The sequence below is a fragment of the Phalangium opilio genome, unplaced genomic scaffold (genome assembly GCF_054372755.1).
Source record: "Phalangium opilio isolate 3A_F unplaced genomic scaffold, DU_Popi_V2 ptg000031l_1, whole genome shotgun sequence".
Classification (NCBI taxonomy): Eukaryota; Metazoa; Arthropoda; class Arachnida; order Opiliones; family Phalangiidae; genus Phalangium; species Phalangium opilio.
In genome coordinates, this window is record NW_028324158.1 from 9,918,188 (window position 1) to 9,940,744 (window position 22,557).

The following is a 22,557-nucleotide window of genomic DNA, read 5'->3' on the forward strand; positions in this document are numbered from 1 at the left end:
CCCAGAACAAGGACAATCCTTCATTGCTGACTTTATAGATAAATTGCAATAAGTAGAAGTTCTACTTTTTAAATTCAAATGCTGAATTTCAATCGCCCGTGTTTCTCTGACGACGTGATACTGATTTAGAAGTAGGGTTCCATACCAACGATCCACAGGTATGGCGAAGTACAGTCACATCGACTGAAGTACATATTCTTTAGTTCCTTTAGCCTTTCTTTACACGTCTGAAATTGTGTCTGAGCATGCACAGAAACTCGCAAAAATAAGTTTTAATTTACCGCATCAGTTATTGCACTGGAATAGAGAAATATACGCTACAGTGACCCTGGCAATTGTTAAAGCAAAAAAATCACAGAATACCGAAAGCTTCCCAGTAATGTAAGGTCAGCTTAAATGCCTAACAGGAACAAATATTTGTACCTGATTCCAATGTACCCATACGGTGATACCAAGACTTGTTCCAATAACATTTTTATTTAGTGCTTACAATCCCCGAGGCTGGAAGGCTGGATATCTAATTCGTTAAGTTAAGACAATATATTTTTTTCATTTAGAAAGTTTAATATTCATTAACGTTTTGAAGAGTTTGCAATAATCAGAACCTCTTGAGAGTACGGGAGTTTTATGGCAATTGATTATTTTATCCACAAAACCGAAAATAAAACACACTTAATAACCTATATAAATGATAGCCTGATAGAAGCACAAGAGCATGTCCAAAAAATAATTTGAGACCGGCGACACAGAAACAATAATTTCATGAACAGATACGCGTAAGAAGGTGAATAAATACAGTTAACATTTTGTCCATGTTCACTGAAGTATGGTTCGACTTATTCACTCTGACACGTGATACTTTTAAATTAAATCAGTAGTCAGATCTGAAGAACTAAATATTCGGCCCTCGCTTCCAAAGTAACGACAAAGCTTCACTTTTTCTCGCCCTAAGTATATTCAAATCTTGTTCAAACCCAGAGCTGCAATTTATTCGCGTTCGGATATTAACAATTCATGGTAAGGGTTTTGTTCAACCGAGGGCTACAGGAGTTAATAGTTGTGTATTAATCGGTCTCAGCTTTTCCAAATCTTTTAAGTCACGAACCGACTGGAAACATTTCTAACAAACTATGACAATTATTAATTTACTTCAGTTAAAAGGCATTACAAGTTTTCTTTCAGACGAAATGTTGAGCGAAGCGAAATAAAGAGCACTATGCCAATAGAGATTACGCGAGTCGCTTGCAGAGTTGTATCGTAATCACAAGAAAGGACGCAAAATAACTTGTGAAGAGTAGATAAAATGTGCTTAGTAAATCAGAGAGTCCGATGTAGTTGACTGCGGTTGTCGAGTCCTTTTCCTTCATCTCTTGCATCGTCACTGGAAACAATAACTTCTCCTGCCATTTCTGCAGGCATCCACTTTCAGATAAAGCTCTAATGCTATCAAGGGTAACATTATTTACACATGGCTGACACAATAGAAAAAGAGTGGTGCATAGGAAAACAACAACTTCCCTCATTTATCTTTGCATCTCAGTGATAAGAATCATACTTACACCCTGTTAAACGATGCTTGACAAGTGAAATTCCTTCGAAAACCAATGGCTGTGTTTAAAGCCATAAGTGGCTCATTTACCGCACGAATTTTAGACGGTGGGTATCCCTTTTTTAGTAATTTAAGTTGCAGTCGAATCCTCGATTCCGCTGTGGTAATACGTCTAGCGTAGATATCAGCGTAATCCGTTGCACTATATGGTCTAATCACACTGGCTCGACGAAAGAGATCTCCGTAAGGTGTGGCAGGCTGCGCAAATCATTCAAATCAATCGATGGTATAACTTTAATTATCGGTTCATGCATGCACCTACCATTTTCTCAGTATATTCTATGATAGAGTTGTGTTCCGGAAGAAAGAACTTCATTTTTCCCAATCTTAGAACAGCTGCTAAATCATCTAAGGTGTTTATATCGTTTTTTGTTGGAACACTTGTTGAGGCTTTAAGCGCATTTCCATAAAAAATATTTAAAATCGTGCAAGTCATCAACCATGACATTATCACCAATGAAGTTGGTAGTTTAACTTTGTTCACGTTAACACCTGCAATTTTATTTTATATATGTAATTAAGTATTATTCTTATTTCAAAGTAAGTAAAACAATACCTTGTTTGGCTGCAATTCCAAAGACGATCATAAAATGGTCTAATTTTAACGTAGACTTTCGACGTGAGAAGAAACGTTTGTATATTAGAATGAAAATCAACACAGAAAAAACCAGCTCCGCTACCCAAACCTTAAACATTAAAATTAAACTTCAATTTACGTCGTGGTCGTGTTAAAGTAATGATGCATAACTTACATTAAATTTAAATGAACTCAAGAATAAGATTTGGGACCTAATTGGTTTTTGAACACCTACGAAGAAGTTTAACGTGTCCTTAATATAAGGGACACTGAAATCAATAACAGTTCTTCTTCCTTCAGTAACGGACAGTGCCGAAATTGCAAAATCCGATTTCTGTAAACGAGATGCTATATAGTTATTGTTTTAATATTTTTTATGGAGAATTACCGACTTCGGTACAAAGACGTCCAACAGCTCCTGTCCAAGATTTATTTGGTAACATTGACCCAAATTGACCATGCTTTGTCTCGTGAAGATTGTATCTTTGAAATCGTTAATTTGAAACGTTAATTATCTAACGTTTAGTATAGTTGCCTGATATTTCTTACGTAAAGTTTATTGCGCTAGCAAGGCTGTTTAGAAGATTAGCTTCAAGTCCCTCCAGAACAACTGGTTCACCACTAGGCAATCGTCCAACAACTTTCAGGTAATTAGTCTAAAATCAATTAAAATAACCCGAAGTTTAGTATTGGGAGGACGCTTTCGAAAATGTCGAAGTGTCCACAAACATTGTATGGAACACTTTTTGGCAGACAAATGTTTTTGACGCATAATTACGCACCTATTGGATAACTTTGACCTTACCTGCATGAAGGTTAAATTAACCCTTCGTCCAGAACATGGACATTCTTTCACATCCATAATTATAGACTGTAGTTCTACGAGAAGTTAAATCTTTTCGATTTTACTTAAAAAAAACTTCAATTGAATTGCAATAGTACATATAAAACATTTTTTTTCTAACGACCAATTTCACATAACTTCGTACACCAAGTAATTCACTCGTATTTCCAAACACTTAAAACGAACTAAAACATATTAGAGTAGAAGTGGTACGAGAGTAAACAGAGAAATCATTCTGTTTCCACACGCAGATATTGCTTAATGGGCAAGTTGGCTATTTTGAAACAAATTTTGCAGGTAGTTACATTTATAAAGCTTCTTGGAAAATAGGAAATCAATCTTTAGTTTCAGAAAAACCTATTCGGTATATGCCTACATGAAAAAGTAATCTCCGAACTGTTATCGACTAAGTGCTTTTAAGTAACAAGACTATATATAACTCAACAAGGCCATGAGAGCTTTGAATAACAGATCAATAATGAATTTGTAAATTGGTAGTACTCAGCTTTTTAAGAGCAAAGTCGCGATGTAATCTGTAAAGAGTGGTCCGAAAATGTTATGTAAAACAGTAATCGAAATATATTGTGTTCGATTTACAATCAGTTTAAGGGGGCTGTGTAATTCTGTAAATAGTACGTCGGAGAGAAAACAACGTGTACTCAGTTGTAGCGTTCAACAGGAACAACAAAACATAATATTATAATTATGACATAATTGCCATTTTTTGAAAAATTTATGAAGGTAAGGACACCAATTCTGTCCATGTTAAAATCACCCAATTAAGCTAAATAGGGAAACAGTTGCGTCAGTCCATTACATAAAACTATAACCTAAAGTGGTTAGAGTGCAGGAGTTAATGGTGTTCATGGCATCGATTTCTCTAAACATAGAAAATCCATTATTGAGGAATCTAGGCAATTTCCTAACTGTTATCGGCATTTTTGATGGTAAGCGTAATGACTATACCGCAATAATCTTACAAAGAAATTTCGTAATACATAAGGTAAAGTCAATACACGCGTCATAAATTGCTTGTAACGTTCAAAGGTCACGATGAGCAAAGTAACAAAGTAACTCGTGATAAGTAGTCCAAAACTGCTTTGTAAATCAGAGAGTCGGATATAGTTTACGACGCTCGCCTCATCCATGACCTCTTCCATCATGACAGGATACATCAACTCTTGCCACATCTGTAGACAACCGCTTTCGGACAAAGTCCTAATGCTGCCAAAAAATATGTGTACAATTACACAAATAAGGGAAAATAATTCACAAGGTAAATTCTTCCTTCTGATTATAAATTAATTGACTCTGGATTTTTTGAGTCTTCAGATTCTACATAAAACGTTCACTTACACCCAGTTAAAAGATGTTCGACAAGTGAAATTCTTTCGGAATCCAATGGCAGTGTTAAAACCCATTAGTGGTTCCTCTACTGCCCGAACTTTAGAAGGTGGATACCCAGCTTTTAGTAGTCTAAGCTGCATTCGAAGTCGTGATTCTGCTGTTGTGATACGTCTGGCATAGATATCCGCGTAATCCGTTGACCTTTTTGGTCTAATCTCACTCACACGACGAAAGAGGTCACCGTATGGTTCAGAAGGCTGGATATGACGTGAGAGTTGTTAGGTCTATGAATTAAGACTACGTTTATTTTAGGCTAAAATCATACCTACCATTTTCGCCACATACTCCTCGAAAGCACTGTGTTCCTGAATGAAATATTTCACGGTTTCTGAACTAAGAAATGTTGCTAAATCTTCCAGTGTATCTATGCTATTTACGCTTGAAATACTAGTAGATGCTTTTAGTTCATTGCCATAGTAAATGTTCAAGATTGTGCAAGTTGCCATCCATGAGATTACAATAATTGAAGCTGGTAGTTTCACATTATTCACATTTACATCTTAAATTAATTAAATGTTTTCTTTAAAAACTAACTGAAAAACTGTAACTTTACATGGAATTTATAATATTGTTACCTTGTTTCATGAGAATGCCAAAAATGAGCATTAAAATGTTCAATTTACTCTCTAGCTTTTTATTATGAGAGGAAAAACACATGCACATCAATATTACAATTACGATTGTACAAAAGAGTGCTGCTAACCAAACCTAGAAAAATAATGATATTTATTTAAATGTTTAATCATTTCAGAAAACAATTTATTTCTTACACCAAGTTCAAACGGACTCAGAAACAAGACATTTGACCTATACGTCGTATTCTGAACACCGACAAAGAAATTCATCGTGTCTTTAATATAAGGAACACTGAAATCAATCGCGGTTCTTCTTTCATTTGTTTCCGTCAGTCCCGCAAGCGCAAAATCAGCCTTCTAAGAAATGACCATTGGTCAATCTAGTGAATAAAGGACAAGAATGTTTCACCAATTACTGACTCCGGTAAACAGACGTCCGACAACACCAGTCCAAGTTTTATTTGGTAACATTTTTCCAAACTGTCCATACTCAATCTCGCCAAGGTCGTATCTTAAAACAAATAAATTTGATAAGATAATTATAAATCTTTAATAATTATCAGATATATCTTACGTAAAGTTAATTGCGCTGGAAAGGCTGTTCAGAATATTTGATTCAATTCCGCTCAGAATTGGGACACCGCTGGATAAACGCCCAACAACTTGGAGGTATTGTCCCTTTTGCGATATAACGGAATACATAATCAACCAAACGCTAAGAAAAGTATATATTGACTACCGCAATCTTACTTGCATAAAAGATATCTTAAGTTTCTGTTCAGAACATGGAAGTTCTAATTCTCCCATTGCCATAATTATAATTTTCCTTGTGTATTATTTCTGATCTTTTCAAATAGGTTTCCTGTGAAAATCTGAAACGTTATCTAAATGCACATAAAACCACCAAAAAATCAATTGAGAATGGTCAAGACTGTTGTTATGGATATTTTATTGTTACGTGTCCTTCGTGTTTCATAATTCCAAAACACACGAAACTGGACAGTTTAGTGGGAAAATAACAGCTGTCTGTTGTTCAGACTTCTAAGCCAACATTGTACCTAACTCAAACATACCCTAGAGATCAATTATAATACAGAGGTTAAGTCAGGTGAAATATATTATCTCCTTGAGTGTATTTAAAATTTAAGGTTTTCAAAGCCTTTATACAATTAAAGACCTTTTTTAAGCACTATCTGATCAATAATAGAATGAAAAATACAGTGTCAATGTTAATGAATGCACAAGGGCTTCAAATAACAAACAATATTTAGGGTGTAAGACGCTTTGTTTGCTTCGTAACTCGAAGACTTTGTGGCCATTTTTTCCATAGTTCAATGGTCATGACAAACCACAGCACACAACAACTTGTGAAAAGTAACCAGAAAGTGCTTTCTAAATCATGTAGACGAATGTAGTTAACGACAGTTAAGGCATCCTTGTCCTTCAATTCTTGAAATGCCACGGGGTACATTAACTCCTCTTGCCATTTCTGCAGACAACCACTTTCGGAAAGAGCAGTAATTCTACACCAGAAAAACCGAAAGAATATCAAAATTCGAAGGCCCCTTCTTTGGAATTCAAGTTCACTTACACCCAGTTGAACGATGCTTTACAAGTGAAATTCTTTTGAAATCCAATGGCGGTGCTTACACCCATGAGTGGTTCTGGAACTGCCCTAACTTTAGATGGTGGGTACCCAGCCTTAAGTAATCTAAGTTGCATTCGTAGTCGAGGATACGACGTGGTTATTCTTCCTTCGTATATATCATGGTAATCCGTAGGTCTATTTGGTCTAATATCACTCGCTCGACGAAAAAGGGCGCCATATGGTGAAGATGGCTGAATTTAACCATAAAATCTTTCACTATCAGCATAAGTTTTTAATTAAAATTATAATTATAATTATATCAACCATTTTTCTCATGTCATCTACGAAAGAGGAGTGTTCTGATGTGAAAAATTTCATGTTTCCCAATCTGAGAAGTGAAGCTACATCATCTAAGGTATTTATACTATTTTTGCTCGAGACGCTAGTTGACGCTTTAAGCGCATTTCCATAGAAAATGTTTAAGATTGTGCAAAATATCACCCATGAAATTACGATTAATGATGCAGGTAGTTTAACCTTATTCATATTAACACCTAAAATTAAATTATAAAATATTGTTCCATTCAATCAGTATCCAGGGACTTATAAGCTTATAAATTACTTTGTTTCATAGCAGTTCCAAAAACAAGCGTGAAACTTCGAAATAACGAACGAGAGCAGAAATATATAAGCGTTAGAACTAAAATGGAACTAATAAATTCTGCTAGCCACACCTTAAACAATCAAACACAAATTAATTATGAAACCTTACTATGTGATTTAAAAAAATCACTCACGTTAAGTTCAAATGGACTCAGAAATAAAATGCTTGACCTGGTTGCTCTTTTAACACTAACAAAGAAGTTTCGTGTGTCCTTAATGTATGGAACACTGAAGTCAATTACTGTTTTTCGTGCAAATGTTTCACTTAGAGCTGATAATGCAAAATCAGCTTTCTGCGGGAGGGGGGGGGATATGTAAGTGAAAACTTTAATACATGTGTCATTAACTACTGACTTTGTCATGTACACGTCCAACAGCGCCACTCCAGGAATTGTTAGGAAATCTTTTGCCATGCTGTCCCTTTGCGACCTCGTATGAATCATATCTTTAAAAGTATCAGTTTCAAACATCAGATATCAGAATTAAATTTAAAATTTCTTACGTAAAGTTAATTGCTTTGGTGAGGCTGTACAAAACATTTGATTCAAATCCGGTGAAAATTTTTTCATTGATTTCTGATGAATTTGGATTAACAACTTGAAGATAATTAGTCTGATAAAAAGTGTTTAGTTGTTTTATAAAATTAGTTGTAACTTTAAGTGAAGTGAGCTGAAGGTTTTAGGATAAACACATCAAGAACTTCACTTTCCCTTAATCTTTTGCATTCCCATCTTTAGTTTTTAATTAATTTTTAAATCACAATTAACTTTCCTACCATTTATCTTAACATTAAATTTTAAACAACTAACGCATTCTTTATTGAAATTTACAACATGAATAAACAACACCGCCAACAGATAAATAAATAAACAAACATAACTTAAGTCATACCTGCATGAAAGTTAATTTGAGTGTAGTTCCGGAACATGGTGATTCTTTAATTATCATTTTCCACTACGATTGTAAATAAATTTAAATGCTCAAGAAATTCACTTCTAATTGCTTGATTACATGTGTGATGTGATTGTTGACCAAGTATTTTACCTGACTCAAATTAATAATTATTATTTAACTCTTATTATTCTTTGCTCGATTTTGTTAACTGATTCTTCAACCCAACATGTGGGAAAAAACCGCCTTAATAACGCAAGTGCAATTGTTAATCTCTGGCATGGTAAAAAAATGTTGTTTACACCAAAACCACCGATTCAATCAATAGTTTTCCAGAGTTTCTTTCTTTTGGGTGTAATTATAATAAAATATTCAGAAATCGAGCTTCGCTCGAGCGTGGTGTAATTATATTTTATATGCTGTATTGCATGATCAAGGAAATGACCATTTCGATGTAACTAACATGGGGGTAAAACTTTGCCTTCTATCACGCTTTTTGGCGCCTGCACGGTAGTCTTTTTGTACCATGAGACGGATGGCAATGTAGGTCCCGATACTGAGGGTTCCCTACCGCATTCTTTACGTCGAAAAGCTCTATTGACAGATTGAGTACTTATAAAATGTATAAGTTATACCAAAAGAACATAGAGCTTTGCCATTCTTAGCTCAAAGTTCTGTGTGGAACACTTTTAGTTTGTATTTGAGGCGTGTTTGGCAAAGTTTCATGGTAATGACCAGCAACAATATAAAAATACTCGTGAAAAGAAAACCAAACGTGCTTTGTAAATCATTCAGACGAATATAGCTAACCTCGTCTTTCATTCCTTGCTTCTTAATTCGAAGACTCGGTTCATTTAACTTTGTGGCCATTTTTTCCATATAGTTCAATGGTAATGACAAGCCACAGCACACAACTACTTGTGAAAAGCAACCCGAAAGTGCTTTGCAAGTCATGTAGACTTATGTAGTTCTCGATAGTTGAGGCTTCCTTGTCCTTCAATTCTTCAAATGTTACGGGAAACATTAATTCCTCTTGCCATTTCTGTAGGCCACCACTTTCGAATAGAGCAGTAATTCTACACCAGAAAAACCAAAACTATATCAAAAATCGAGGGCCCCCTTCTTTGGGATTCCAGTTTACTTACACCCAGTTGAACGATGCTTTACAAGTGAAATTCTTTTGTAATCCAATGGCAGTGCTTACACTCATAATCGGTTCTGGAACTGCTCGAACTTTAGACGGTGGGTACCCAGCCGTAAGTAATCTAAGTTCCATTCGTAGTCACGGATATGCAGTGATTATTCGTCCTTCATATTGTAACGACATTTTATTTATCTAACTAGAAATTCATTATCCCTTTATATTTATTTCACTATCCCTTTAAAATACTTATTTCCCCAGATCATCCACAGCTTATTTTAAATAAATTCCCCTTTGACCCCTTTCTATGAAAGCCTTAACGCTGGTCGTGGGTCGTAATAGAAAGGTCATATACCCTTAGCTTGCATTCTTTAGGCCAAGAGAATAGCGATGCTACCTCAAAATTACAATCCGTGAAGTTACACCCCTATTTTTATCTACTGGTATAAAGCGTCTCCATAGAAACCCATGCCTTCTTACAAATATATAAGTCATTGAGAGTTACCAAGTATATTGTTGTAAATAGTTTAAATATTGTATATACTCAAAATACCGAACAAAGTGTACATAGAATTCTTTAATAAGCGCGAAGAAGAGTTTCACCCGCGGTACCCGATGTACGAAACAAACGGTCAAGGACCCTAACACCTGCGCGAGTGGGACAAAACGCAGATCCCCAGAAATACCCAAACGGGACGATGAAGGAAGGACTGACGTCAAATAACCATTGACGTCATATGCAAAGACCACAGAAAGCGAGTCGATGATTCGCCAACAAGGTCAAGAGGAAAAGTATAAAAGCTCAGGCCTTCAATAGACCAGTAATAAAATGATATCGGCCAGTTCCAGCCTAAGGCTCTGCCCAAAGATGACCAGACTCCATTCCTCGCGGCCAATATAGTTCGCGCCTAAATTAACGTTAGAACTCTAACCCGATCCCGAACTTTAATCGCGGATCCTGGAATCAATGCCGAACCGAACTTAATTGCGGACCCAAAAAGAACTTTACCGCTGGAGCTAAAACTTTGGACCACCACTAATGCCGGACTTCTAAAACAAAGACCGGACCGATATAATCTTGGACGCCGTCAACATCGTCTAAAACCCCTGCCTGATGGAAACCACCCCAGCTTTATCATCTGTTCGTTCGTCCCTTGGGACCGTGCCTCGCGAAATCGCCGTCTAATAAGACTTTCCGCACTTCGCGTTATGGACACCAAAACTCACGTATCGTTATATTTTAATTACTGTTTATCTTACTTTATTTATGCAATGTATAGTTTTAGTTTAATTCTTATGATTAGTGTTTATGATTCATTATTTTAGGTTAGATTAAAAAGCCAAAGGTCATGACCAGTTAGAATTTATTAGCTTAACTTAAGTATTTGTTAAATGATTAAATCATGGTAACTCTCAAGACCGCCTTTTTATTATTTCCCCACAAATCCCCTAGACATAACTGACCATTCTTAAAATTAACGCTATAAGCCTATAGATGAAAATAGGTAACCGAACCGGACCAACCATTTATTTCATTCCCCTTTGTAGCTAGCTATACTTCTTGGTTTAAAGATATGATGAACCACATTTGTTTTAGTATCTACCCTTTAACTAGAAACTGTTAGCGCTACAAACTGGGGGTCCGTCCGGGATCCTTTTCGATTAGTATTATTGAAACAGAGAATGAAGAATTTAGGAACGCAAAAAGTAAATTACGTATGAATCTACCTTAGAATTAATTAATCTCGATATTTCCTGGTTACCCACTGATATAACTTAAGGGTTGTTTTGTTTATTATTAGTTTGTTTGTTAGTTGAGTTATTCAGTAGGTTTTCCAGGTTTTAGAAGTAGAATATTTTTTTTAAGGTTAGTTAGTATTTAATTCTTTAATCGACATCCAAATTTTAGTTAATATTATTTAATTTGATAACTTCGTATCCAAAATTTTAGTTAGTCTTTGTTTGCAAACTATTTCTGATACCATAATTCGTTGATAACTGAAAGTACTATATGAGTAGGGAAAACCCCTATAGTAGATTTGATTTATTAGATTCCATTAATTGTAGGCAATCACGCAACGATCGTTACTTAAATAGAAATTTAAACATGCCTCTCGTAAACCATAGCAACCCTTCTTCACGAAGCACTTCCCCAGCTAGGAACCCACCGTTAATTCCAGTTGTTAATCCCCCAAATACTCCGTTAATTCCAGTTGGTAATCCCCCAACTACTCCGTTAATTCCAGTTGTTAATCCCCCAAATACTAGTGCGGTAGCAACCGGAAGTATCCAAACTCCAGTTAGTCAAAATCCGCCATTGTCTACTGTAATTATACCCGCCAATAGTCAGGTGCCTTCGACTGGTGCTACGAACACTGTTCCGAACACCACGAGCATGCCTAATGACGTGTTAACACTCATTATGGCACAATTAACACAGCAAGCCGCCGAACAAAAGAGGCTAGGAGACTTAGTAACCCAATTGTTAGCTTCCCAAAATTCGAACGCTGTTCCCCCGCTAACAATTCCTGTTATTACCGCGCCCCCACCGCAAGTGTTACCACCTTCTTCTAGTGTTAATGTACCCTTGCCAAATGCGCCCAGCGTTTCTTCTGTAGTTAACGCACCCTTGCCAATAGTGCCAAACGCTAACGCCCAAACAGGTACCTCTAGTATTGCTTCGCACCCTAGCGCTCCGCTTAGTACCAATAGTGCGCTACCTATTATTAATCCTGTGCAACCTGCGTTACCCCTGGCCCAAGGTCAAGTTATTAATCCCTCCATTAGCTCTCACCAATTATCCGTAGATGCTGTACCCTTCGTATACTCAGCTCCCATGCCAACCCTTTCATATTCAGGGAACCCAACAGATTCAGGTCCCAAAGATTTCTTAAAAAGGGCCAAACAATTAAGATATTCCCATAATGTGACAGACGAGATATTTTTGCAAAGGTTCATATGCCCCTCGCTGCACGGCCCTGCTTTCGATTTCTATGTAGAAAATGAACCTTTTGCTACCTATGCCGACTTTGAGGCAGGATTAAAAAGCAAATTTGAAAGGAAAGGTCAGGATGAGATTACAAAAGGCAAAATATACGATAGGAAACAAAAACCTAATGAAAGTGTCTGCGAGTTTGTAGAAAATATGCAAAAGCTATTTAATCAATTAAACCACCCCTTTTCTGAAGAGAAAAAGATCAGAGTAATTCGTCATAATTTAAAAGACACCATTCAGAAATACTTAGTTGTAAAAGATCACTATGAGACTGTCCGCGAATTGTTAGATGACGCAATGGGGGTAGAAAGAATCGTAAGACGAGAGGGTAGGGATCAACCCGAGGCAGTTAGCCAAAATAGTAGCACCCAAGGGCAAAGGCCTAATCAACCATCCCGCCATTCTAATCCCCCTGGTCGGGCAAACGATTTTAATGCAAGGTCGACAAATTCCATTGGACGATCCAATAACTTTTATAATAATAGACCTAGAAATAATGGACAAAATAATTATCAGAGTCGTCCGAATAACAGGGGAGGTCAAGAAACTCCTCGAAATAGGGAAACACATAGAGAAACGCATAGAGAAACAGTTAATACTTCAACGGGTCCCTATTATAATCCCAACGTCACCTGTTATGGGTGTGGTAAGGTTGGCCACGTGCGACCTTATTGTACTGATTCAAATCCCGCGCCAATTTCGGGAAACGGGCAGCGCGGCGACATGAGCGACGTCGTAAACGTACCCCCCGGCGCTCCCATGCCGCCGGTTTAAAGAACCAAGAAGCTAGCACGGTACATTCACCCCCAGAGTCCCCCTTTTTACCAGATGGTAGAGATTTCTTGAATATTTTTATTGGTACAATACCGTGCTTAGCCCTAATTGACTCTGGATCTACCCACACATTAATACACAAAGATTTGAAACCCCTATTAGAAAATCAAGGGTACCCCACGGCTAATCATAACATCACCCTTTATCAACCTGATTCAACTTTGTTAGCTACACACGGCACAGTAACCGCCCCCTTTTCATTGCCAAGAAAACACCTGAATTTTGAAGCTTGTTATGTATCCGACCTCTCGTACCAATGTATTTTGGGGCGAGACTTATTAAGCCACGTTGGCATGACTGTAGACTTTGGTCGTAGTAGTTTTTGTTATACCGGAAATGATAACGAACAATTACCCTTTGCCCCCGCTTTTGGCAGCAAAGGTAGTGTTTTTAGTTTAGCTTCAAAGAATGTTGATGTAATTATAGATCTAGAAGGCATAAAGAAAGCGTTGGACGAAGCTCCTCTTGACCAGGATAAGAAAGCAACATTAGGCGCTTTAGTTAATGAATACAAATCTATATTTTCGTTACTGCCAGGAAAAACTAATAAAGTCGAACACTACATAGATATAGGAAATAGTTTACCGATATCGTCAGCCCCTTATCGGTATTCCCCAGCCAAACGCTCAAAAATAGACGAAATAATAGATGAAATGCTACTTCAGGATCTAATCGAACCTTCTGATAGCCCCTGGGCAGCGCCAAGTGTCTTAATTTGCAAACCCCCTCGCGCCCCTCGGTTATGTTTAGATTACCGTCATCTTAATTCCGTCACGCGTAAGGACGCGTACCCTTTACCCCGAATTGACGACATATTGGAGTCAATTCTCAAGCCACGTTACATAACCACGCTGGACATGCGCAGTGGGTATTGGCAGGTCCCGTTGCATGCCGGTCATAGAGACATTGCGGCATTTGTCACCCACAGAGGTCTTTTCAGGCCCAAGGTTTTAATGTTCGGACTGACCAATGCCCCTGCCACGTTCCAGCGTATGGTTAATAACATATTTGGCGACTTATTTAATTCCGGCGTCTGCGCCTATTTAGACGACTTGATAATAGCGTCGTCTGATTTTGACACTCATATTGCTACCCTAAGAAAGGTTTTTGAGAGATTACTCAATGCTGGCTTAACAGTAAAAGCCTCAAAAACGCAATTTTGCAAGCAAGAATGCCGAGTACTAGGGCACGTAGTTAATTACGATGGCATCAAAGTAGACAGCGAGAAAACTGATGCGATAGGCAACTATCCCACTCCCAAAAACTTGAAGCAACTTCGCAGGTTTTTGGGAATGGCATCCTATTATAGACGCTTTATAAAGGATTTCTCAAAAATAGCCAGCCCACTCAATTCATTATTGAAGAACGATACTGTTTGGAGTTGGAGTATGCCCCAAGAATCGGCTTTCAACGCATTGAAACACCATCTATCGTCAGCACCAATACTTAGTTCCCCGGATTATAGGTACCCTTTTATAATTCATACAGACGCGTCCAATGTAGGATTAGGCGCAGTACTTTCCCAGGTGATTAACGGTAAAAAGCACGTAATACAGTACGCTAGTAAATCCTTAAATGCCACTCAAAGAAAGTACTCCACAACCGAACGAGAATGCCTAGCAGTCAAGTTCGGAGTAGACACCTTTAGACCTTACGTAGAGGGAACTAAATTTGACATATACACTGACCATAGCGCTTTAAAATGGCTTCACAAAGCACCCGACCCCACGGGCAAATTCGCTCGATGGAACGCCCACTTACAAACTTTCGATTTCGAAATCCATCACGTCCCTGGCAAAAGTAATTCGGTAGCAGATGCTCTTTCCCGAATTCCGGAAGACACTGTCGAACCAAGTCCGCCACCGACAGGCCACATTACGGCCTTATCTAGTATTAATCCTGATAAGCGCCTAGTCCTCTATGAGGATAAAGAAATTATTGAATCCCAAAATAATGACCCAAAATTAGGCCCACTTATTGTTTATCTACTCGACGGTCAATTACCCAAGGAAAAATCCTTGGAAGACTGGGTAAAGAAGATAGCCCCGTTATGTGAGATTCGCAATAACATATTGTATAAGGATACGGGTAAAACGACCCATGGGTGGGACTCCTTTAAAATTCTGGTTCCCGACGCCTTAAAGGCTCGAATTTTGTACATGAACCACGACCTCCCGTCCGCTGGACATTTCGGTTCCAGAAAAACCCTTAAACGCGTACAAAGTCAGTTCACTTGGGACGGCATTACACTCGATGTCGTCAAATATTGCAAGTCCTGCTCTGTTTGTCAAAAGCACAAAAGCCCTCGCCAATTACCGGCAGGCTTAATGAAATGTAGCGATGTATCGGAACCATTTTCCGCCATCTCCATAGACCTCAAAGGTCCTTACTGCCGTAGCAAACGCGGTTTTAAATATATTCTCGTAGTGGCCGATTACCTTACAAAATGGGTAGAAGTATTTCCCCTTAGATCAGCTACAACCAAACCGATAATTAATCATTTAGTTAATGACGTATTTACTCGCTTCGGACTGCCATCCTCAGTTACCAGTGATAATGGTAAACAGTTTTGCGGAAAACTATTCCGTGGGGTATTTCAACAGTTGGGAATTAGACAACGTTTTACGTCTTTATATCATGCCCAAGAAAACCCCACCGAAAGGTTTAATCAAGTCCTTGGGACAATGATCGCCTCCTTTGTTAGTGATAATCACAAAGACTGGGATGAGCATTTGCAACAATACGCAATGGCGATTCGAAGTGCGGTGAACGAGTCCACCGGCTATACTCCGGCCGAACTGATGTTCGGTCGCGAATTACGCACAGCTTGTAGTTTAATCACTCCAAAGAACCCAAATGATTACTTGGATCCAGAAACGGAGAAGAATTATGGCCTCACCTTACTTCCAAAGGTTCAAAAGGCATTAGAAAGCGCGTACGCTAACATTAAAAAGGCCCAAGTCCGTCAGAAAGCGAACTATGATAAGAAGCACAGAGCTTTTGAATTAGAAGAAGGAGATTTGGTTCTGAAACGAACCCACCACCTTTCTCACGCCGCAGATAATTTCGTAGCCAAATTAGCAGAACGTTATGCAGGTCCTTATAGAATAGCGCAGAAGCATAGCGCGAGAACGTATAGGTTAGAACATATGAAGACGAAGAAACTGCTCTTCGGAACATACCATATTTCGCAATTAAAACCCTTTACGGATAGGACAGACTTAATTCTTCAAGATAAGGATTTTGATAGTTTTGATAGTTCCCCTGATAACACCCATGAAAGTGCGCAAGACGACGATAACATGGTATCAGAAAGTTTCACTGGTCGAGTTTTGCGACCGAGGGATGCCCTAACTGGAAGGGTCAGAACTCATTAATTTTAATAATTTATGCTAGCACCCAGTTAATTTGTAATATATTTTTTTTGCGCAACATTTTTTTTTTTACCTTTTAGTTATTTATTGGGCCCATGTACATATCGAGATCTCGTTTAGTTTATTTGTTTCCCCACCAATTTATTTTTGTTATTTCCGACGTTCTCATTTTCTTGTTTTGATATTAGTTCGAACGGGGACGTTCGAAGCCAGTCTGGGGGGAGTTGTAACGACATTTTATTTATCTAACTAGAAATTCATTATCCCTTTATATTTATTTCACTATCCCTTTAAAATACTTATTTCCCCAGATCATCCACAGCTTATTTTAAATAAATTCCCCTTTGACCCCTTTCTATGAAAGCCTTAACGCTGGTCGTGGGTCGTAATAGAAAGGTCATATACCCTTAGCTTGCATTCTTTAGGCCAAGAGAATAGCGATGCTACCTCAAAATTACAATCCGTGAAGTTACACCCCTATTTTTATCTACTGGTATAAAGCGTCTCCATAGAAACCCATGCCTTCTTACAAATATATAAGTCATTGAGAGTTACCAAGTATATTGTTGTAAATAGTTTAAATATTGTATATACTCAAAATACCGAACAAAGTGTACATAGAATTCTTTAATAAGCGCGAAGAAGAGTTTCACCCGCGGTACCCGATGTACGAAACAAACGGTCAAGGACCCTAACACCTGCGCGAGTGGGACAAAACGCAGATCCCCAGAAATACCCAAACGGGACGATGAAGGAAGGACTGACGTCAAATAACCATTGACGTCATATGCAAAGACCACAGAAAGCGAGTCGATGATTCGCCAACAAGGTCAAGAGGAAAAGTATAAAAGCTCAGGCCTTCAATAGACCAGTAATAAAATGATATCGGCCAGTTCCAGCCTAAGGCTCTGCCCAAAGATGACCAGACTCCATTCCTCGCGGCCAATATAGTTCGCGCCTAAATTAACGTTAGAACTCTAACCCGATCCCGAACTTTAATCGCGGATCCTGGAATCAATGCCGAACCGAACTTAATTGCGGACCCAAAAAGAACTTTACCGCTGGAGCTAAAACTTTGGACCACCACTAATGCCGGACTTCTAAAACAAAGACCGGACCGATATAATCTTGGACGCCGTCAACATCGTCTAAAACCCCTGCCTGATGGAAACCACCCCAGCTTTATCATCTGTTCGTTCGTCCCTTGGGACCGTGCCTCGCGAAATCGCCGTCTAATAAGACTTTCCGCACTTCGCGTTATGGACACCAAAACTCACGTATCGTTATATTTTAATTACTGTTTATCTTACTTTATTTATGCAATGTATAGTTTTAGTTTAATTCTTATGATTAGTGTTTATGATTCATTATTTTAGGTTAGATTAAAAAGCCAAAGGTCATGACCAGTTAGAATTTATTAGCTTAACTTAAGTATTTGTTAAATGATTAAATCATGGTAACTCTCAAGACCGCCTTTTTATTATTTCCCCACAAATCCCCTAGACATAACTGACCATTCTTAAAATTAACGCTATAAGCCTATAGATGAAAATAGGTAACCGAACCGGACCAACCATTTATTTCATTCCCCTTTGTAGCTAGCTATACTTCTTGGTTTAAAGATATGATGAACCACATTTGTTTTAGTATCTACCCTTTAACTAGAAACTGTTAGCGCTACAATATAAATCATGGTAATCCGTAGGTCTATTTGGCCTAATATCACTCGCTCGACGAAAAAGGGCTCCATACGGTGAAGGTGGCTGAATTTAATCATAAAATCTTTCATAACCAGCATAGACTTACGCTACCAGTAATATCAATTAAAATTATAGTTATATCAACCATTTTTCCAATGTCATCTACGAAAGACGAGTGTTCCGGAATGAAAAATTTCATGTTTCCCAATCTGAGAAGTGACGCTACATCATCTAGGGTATTTATACTATTCTTGCTCGAGACGCTAGTTGACGCTTTGAGCGCATTTCCATAGAAAATGTTTAAGATTGTGCAAAATATCACCCATGAAATTACGATTAACGATGCGGGTAGTTTAACCTTATTCATATTAACACCTTAAATTTAATAATTAAATGTTCCATTCAATCATTATCCAGAGACTTAAAGATAAACGTATTAAGTACTTTGTTTCATTGCAGTTCCAAAAACAAGCGTGAAACTCCGAAATATTGAACGAGAACAGAAATATATAAGCGTTAAAACTAAAATGGAACTAATTAATTCTGCTAGCCACACCTTAAACAATGACCAAAATTAATTACGAAATCTTACTCTGTGATTTTAAAAAAATCACTCACATTAAGTTCAAATGGACTGAGAAATAAAATGCATGACCTGGTTGCACTTTTAACACTAACAAAGAAGTTTCGCGTGTCATGAATGTATGGAACACTAAAGTCAATTACTGTGCTCCTTTCGTACGTTTCACTTAGAGCTGCCAATGCAAAATCAGCTTTCTGGTGAAAATAAAATGTATAATTAAACATAAGGTCATAAGATGTGTTCCATAAGTTTGTCACTGGTTACTGAGAGCTTGTCATGAAGTGACGTAAGTCTCTAGAATTACGAAGTATAGGTAGGATATCTCATACACTTATGATATAAATAAGTTAAAATTAAGTTAAAATTTTCGAACATTTGTCATTACTGACTTTTTCATGTACACGTCCAACAGCGCCACTCCAGGAATTGTTTGGCAGTCTTTTGCCATGCTGTCCGCTAGCGACTTCGTATAAATCGCATCTTTAAAAGTATCAGTTTCAAAACTTCAGGGACCAGAAATAAATGTGAAATTTCTTACGTAAAGTTAATCGCTTTGGCGAGACTGTACAAAAGCTTTGATTCAAATCCGTCCAAAATTTGTTCTGATGAATTTGGACTAACAACTTGAAGATAATTAGTCTGATAAAAAGAGTTTGGTTGTAATTAAATTAACTGTAACTTAAAGTGAAGTGAGTTGGTTTTAGGATAAATACGTCCCCTTTGTCTTTAGTTTTCAATAAATTTTTAAATCACCTTGAACTATCCTACCATTTATTTTAACTTTAAATTTTAAACAAGTAACGCGTTCTTTATTCTTGACCAACACATTGAAATTTACAACATATATAAACAACACCGTCAACAGAGAAGTAAATAAACAAAACAAGACATGACGTATCATACCTGCATGAAAGTTAATTTGAGTGTCGTTCCAGAACATGGTGATTCCTTAGTTATCATGTTTTACTATGGGATTGTTATTAAATTTAATTGCTCAAAAATTTTCTAATTGCGTGATTACATGTGTGATTGTTGGCGAACTATTTCACCAGACTCAAATACTAATTCTATTTGTGCTCGATTTTGTTAGCTGATACTTCAACGCAATATGTGCGAAACAACCGCGTTAAAAACACAGAAGAGCAATCGTTAATCTACGTTAATAACGTTGTTTACCCCTTAAAGCACCGACCCAATCAATAGTTTTCCAGAGTTTCTTTGGTATAACTATAATTAAAATTCAGAAATCCAGCGGCGCTCGAGCGTGGTGTGATTATCTTTTATACGCTACACTGTATGGTCAAGGAATTGACTGATTGAGTACATATAAAATCATTAGTTCATAAGATATGTTCCATAAGTTGGTCACTGGTTACAAACTGGAGCTTGTCATGAAGTAAATGAGGTGGGTCATAGATTAGTGGTAAAGCGACGCCTGGTGAGGCGCTTCAAAGGCTTTGTACAGACTAAATAGGAGAAGATGGATTGCAAAATTAACCACCGAGTGTAGGACTTCAATTCTTGCTTCCGTCGTTCTCGAACTAGCTCGAGCTGTAAGTCTCTAGCATTACGAAGTATTGGAAGTTTCATACTTATGGAATATAACTTATAAGCTAATGATAAAATGTATATGCTGCCAGAAGGTCATAAGGAGATTATTAGCACATAGAGTCAAGGCGTAGAGTTTTGCCATCAGGCTTGTCTCAAAGTTCTGTGTGGAAAGCTTGAAGTTTGTATTTGAGGCGTGTTTTGCAAAGTTTCATGGTAATGACCAGCAACAGTAATAAAATACTGGTGAAAAGAAATCCGAAGGTACTTTGCAAATCATTCAGACGAATATAGTTAACGACAGATGCCGCTTCCTTGTCTTTCATTCCTTGCATTATCACGGGAAACATTAATTTGTCAAGCCACGTTTGCAGACAACCACTTTCCCGTAAGGCAATAATGCTATCGTAAAAAATAACATTATTAAGGCTATCATAAGTTTATAAGAGATGTTCCATGAGTATGACACTACCCATACTTCGTAATGCCAGAGACTAACTGAGAGCTAGTTCGAGAACAACAAGCGAGAATTGATTGGCTACACTCGGTTAATTTTGTAGACTTCCATCTTCCTATTTAGTCTGTACTAAGCCTTTGACGGCGCCTCACCAGGCGTCACTTTACGAGAATCTACGACCTACCTCCCTCACTTCAAGACAAGCTCTCAGTAACCAGTGACAAACTTATCAGTAATGGAACATATCTTATGAATTTATGTACAGAAAGTAAGGATAAAGACTGGCAGTTTAGGTTTTAAACACTCATAGTAAAATAGATTAGACACTGGAGTCAAGTAGACTCATACTTACACCCAGTTAAACGGTCCTTGACAAGTGAAGTTCTTTTGAAAAGCGATGGCTGTATTTAATCCGAGAAGTGGTTCACCAACTGCGCGAATTTTAGAGGGAGGGTACCCGTCCTTAAGTAGTCTAATTTCCATTCGAAGTCGAGAATCAGCCGTGGTAATGCGTCTAGCGTAGATGTCCGCGTGGTCAGTTGGTCTTCGGTGTCTAACATCCCACACTCGTCGAAAAATGTCTCCGTATGGCTTGGAAGGCTGGACGTAAAGGTATTCCATTAAAATATAATTCTAATAATTAAAATATTGTGTGCAATTTGCCAATTACCATTTGAGCAATATCTTGTATGAGACTATAGTGATCAGGAATGAAAAATTTCATCTTTTCCAATTTGAGAATTGACGCCAAGTCGTCTAAAGTATTTACACTATTTTCGGTGGACACGCTAGTTGTGTTGCGACTTCCATCCCAACATAAGAGTTTGTGATAATTCCTGATATCACATCGGCGGACTGAAACACCGATCTAAATCCCTAACTTATGTGTATGTCTTTATTTCAATAACGAAGAAGCTCCAAATGCAATCATCAATATTTTCTTTAATTACTGTATTGTCTTATCAAATCATACTTAAATCAAGATATCATTACAATAATTTTCCTTGAAAACACGTCCGTTTAACTAAAGTTTCTAAGTCTTTCTTTTACAACCTCTCTCGGCAGAGTCGGTTTGCGATCTATAATGTCCGAAGGTAACAAACGCTCTTTCTCCATCAAGAGTCCAATACGTTCTACTCATGCTTTGCTTCTGCTAGTTTTAACACAAAGTTCAAGTTTTACCCCCTATTATTGTTACCAAGCGATCCCTAGAATTCGTCACTCCCAAGTTTTATGACTTTACAGAGCCAGAGGGCCTTTTAACACACTAGTAACAAAAACCATCCGTCGAACCTTTCAAATGCATTACTATAGCCTTTACAATTGTACAGTATTTCTTAGCAATTACAAGCCGTGCTCTACGACAGTTCTTATTTTGGTTTAGAGTACAATGTTATTCTTTAAAAGTCTTTACATATAAAACATATCAAACATAAGTATTCACTATAAGTAAACCTTAACTTAACCTTAACTAAGCTAAATTCGGACCATAAAAACCCATAACTTCTGCTTATGGGAAAAAAGGTCCTGGGAAAACCCCAGTGGGGAAAACCATTAATTCAATTATTATTTAAGTATAAATGACCAGGCTTGTTTTGGATCGCCGGATTCAACACTCCCCGCCGAAATACATCTCTGTATTTCCTACAATTAAGCGATCCAACAACTTAGTTTTAATTGACTCAACATGCCTTCATTTGAATTTCTCATGTTTTTCTATTTAAATAACTCAACTTTACTATTTTAATTTACTTACTTCTTAACTTATTTT

General features: G+C 37.5%; 3 protein-coding genes and 1 long non-coding RNA gene across 4 annotated transcripts in view; 1 reads left to right on the forward strand and 3 right to left on the reverse strand.

The window, feature by feature from the left end:
* The window catches only part of LOC149690502 (uncharacterized), a 285,407-nt gene that overhangs the window by 155,544 nt on the left and 107,306 nt on the right, over positions 1-22,557 (forward strand). The gene's annotated exons all lie outside the window — the stretch shown is intronic.
* LOC149690508 (glutamate receptor ionotropic, delta-1-like) lies at positions 2,732-5,866 on the reverse strand. Its single transcript, XM_089870432.1, has 9 exons — positions 5,763-5,866; positions 5,587-5,690; positions 5,433-5,523; positions 5,208-5,369; positions 5,013-5,145; positions 4,707-4,936; positions 4,387-4,634; positions 4,170-4,254; positions 2,732-2,842 (listed from the first exon to the last, which is right to left on the reverse strand). The coding sequence occupies exons 1-9, from the start codon at positions 5,823-5,825 to the stop codon at positions 2,732-2,734; spliced, it is 1,227 nt and encodes a 408-aa protein (XP_089726558.1). The 5' UTR covers positions 5,826-5,866.
* LOC149690509 (uncharacterized) lies at positions 8,770-9,455 on the reverse strand. Its single transcript, XM_089870064.1, has 2 exons — positions 9,300-9,455; positions 8,770-9,230 (listed from the first exon to the last, which is right to left on the reverse strand). Exons 1-2 carry the CDS (start codon positions 9,428-9,430, stop codon positions 9,005-9,007), a joined length of 357 nt encoding a protein of 118 aa, XP_089726190.1. The 5' UTR covers positions 9,431-9,455; the 3' UTR covers positions 8,770-9,004.
* On the reverse strand, positions 18,160-21,581 carry LOC149690510 (glutamate receptor ionotropic, delta-1-like). Its single transcript, XM_089870433.1, has 9 exons — positions 21,457-21,581; positions 21,139-21,386; positions 19,685-20,731; positions 19,320-19,420; positions 19,171-19,261; positions 18,817-18,975; positions 18,643-18,754; positions 18,344-18,573; positions 18,160-18,261 (listed from the first exon to the last, which is right to left on the reverse strand). The coding sequence occupies exons 3-9, from the start codon at positions 19,739-19,741 to the stop codon at positions 18,160-18,162; spliced, it is 852 nt and encodes a 283-aa protein (XP_089726559.1). The 5' UTR covers positions 19,742-20,731; positions 21,139-21,386; positions 21,457-21,581.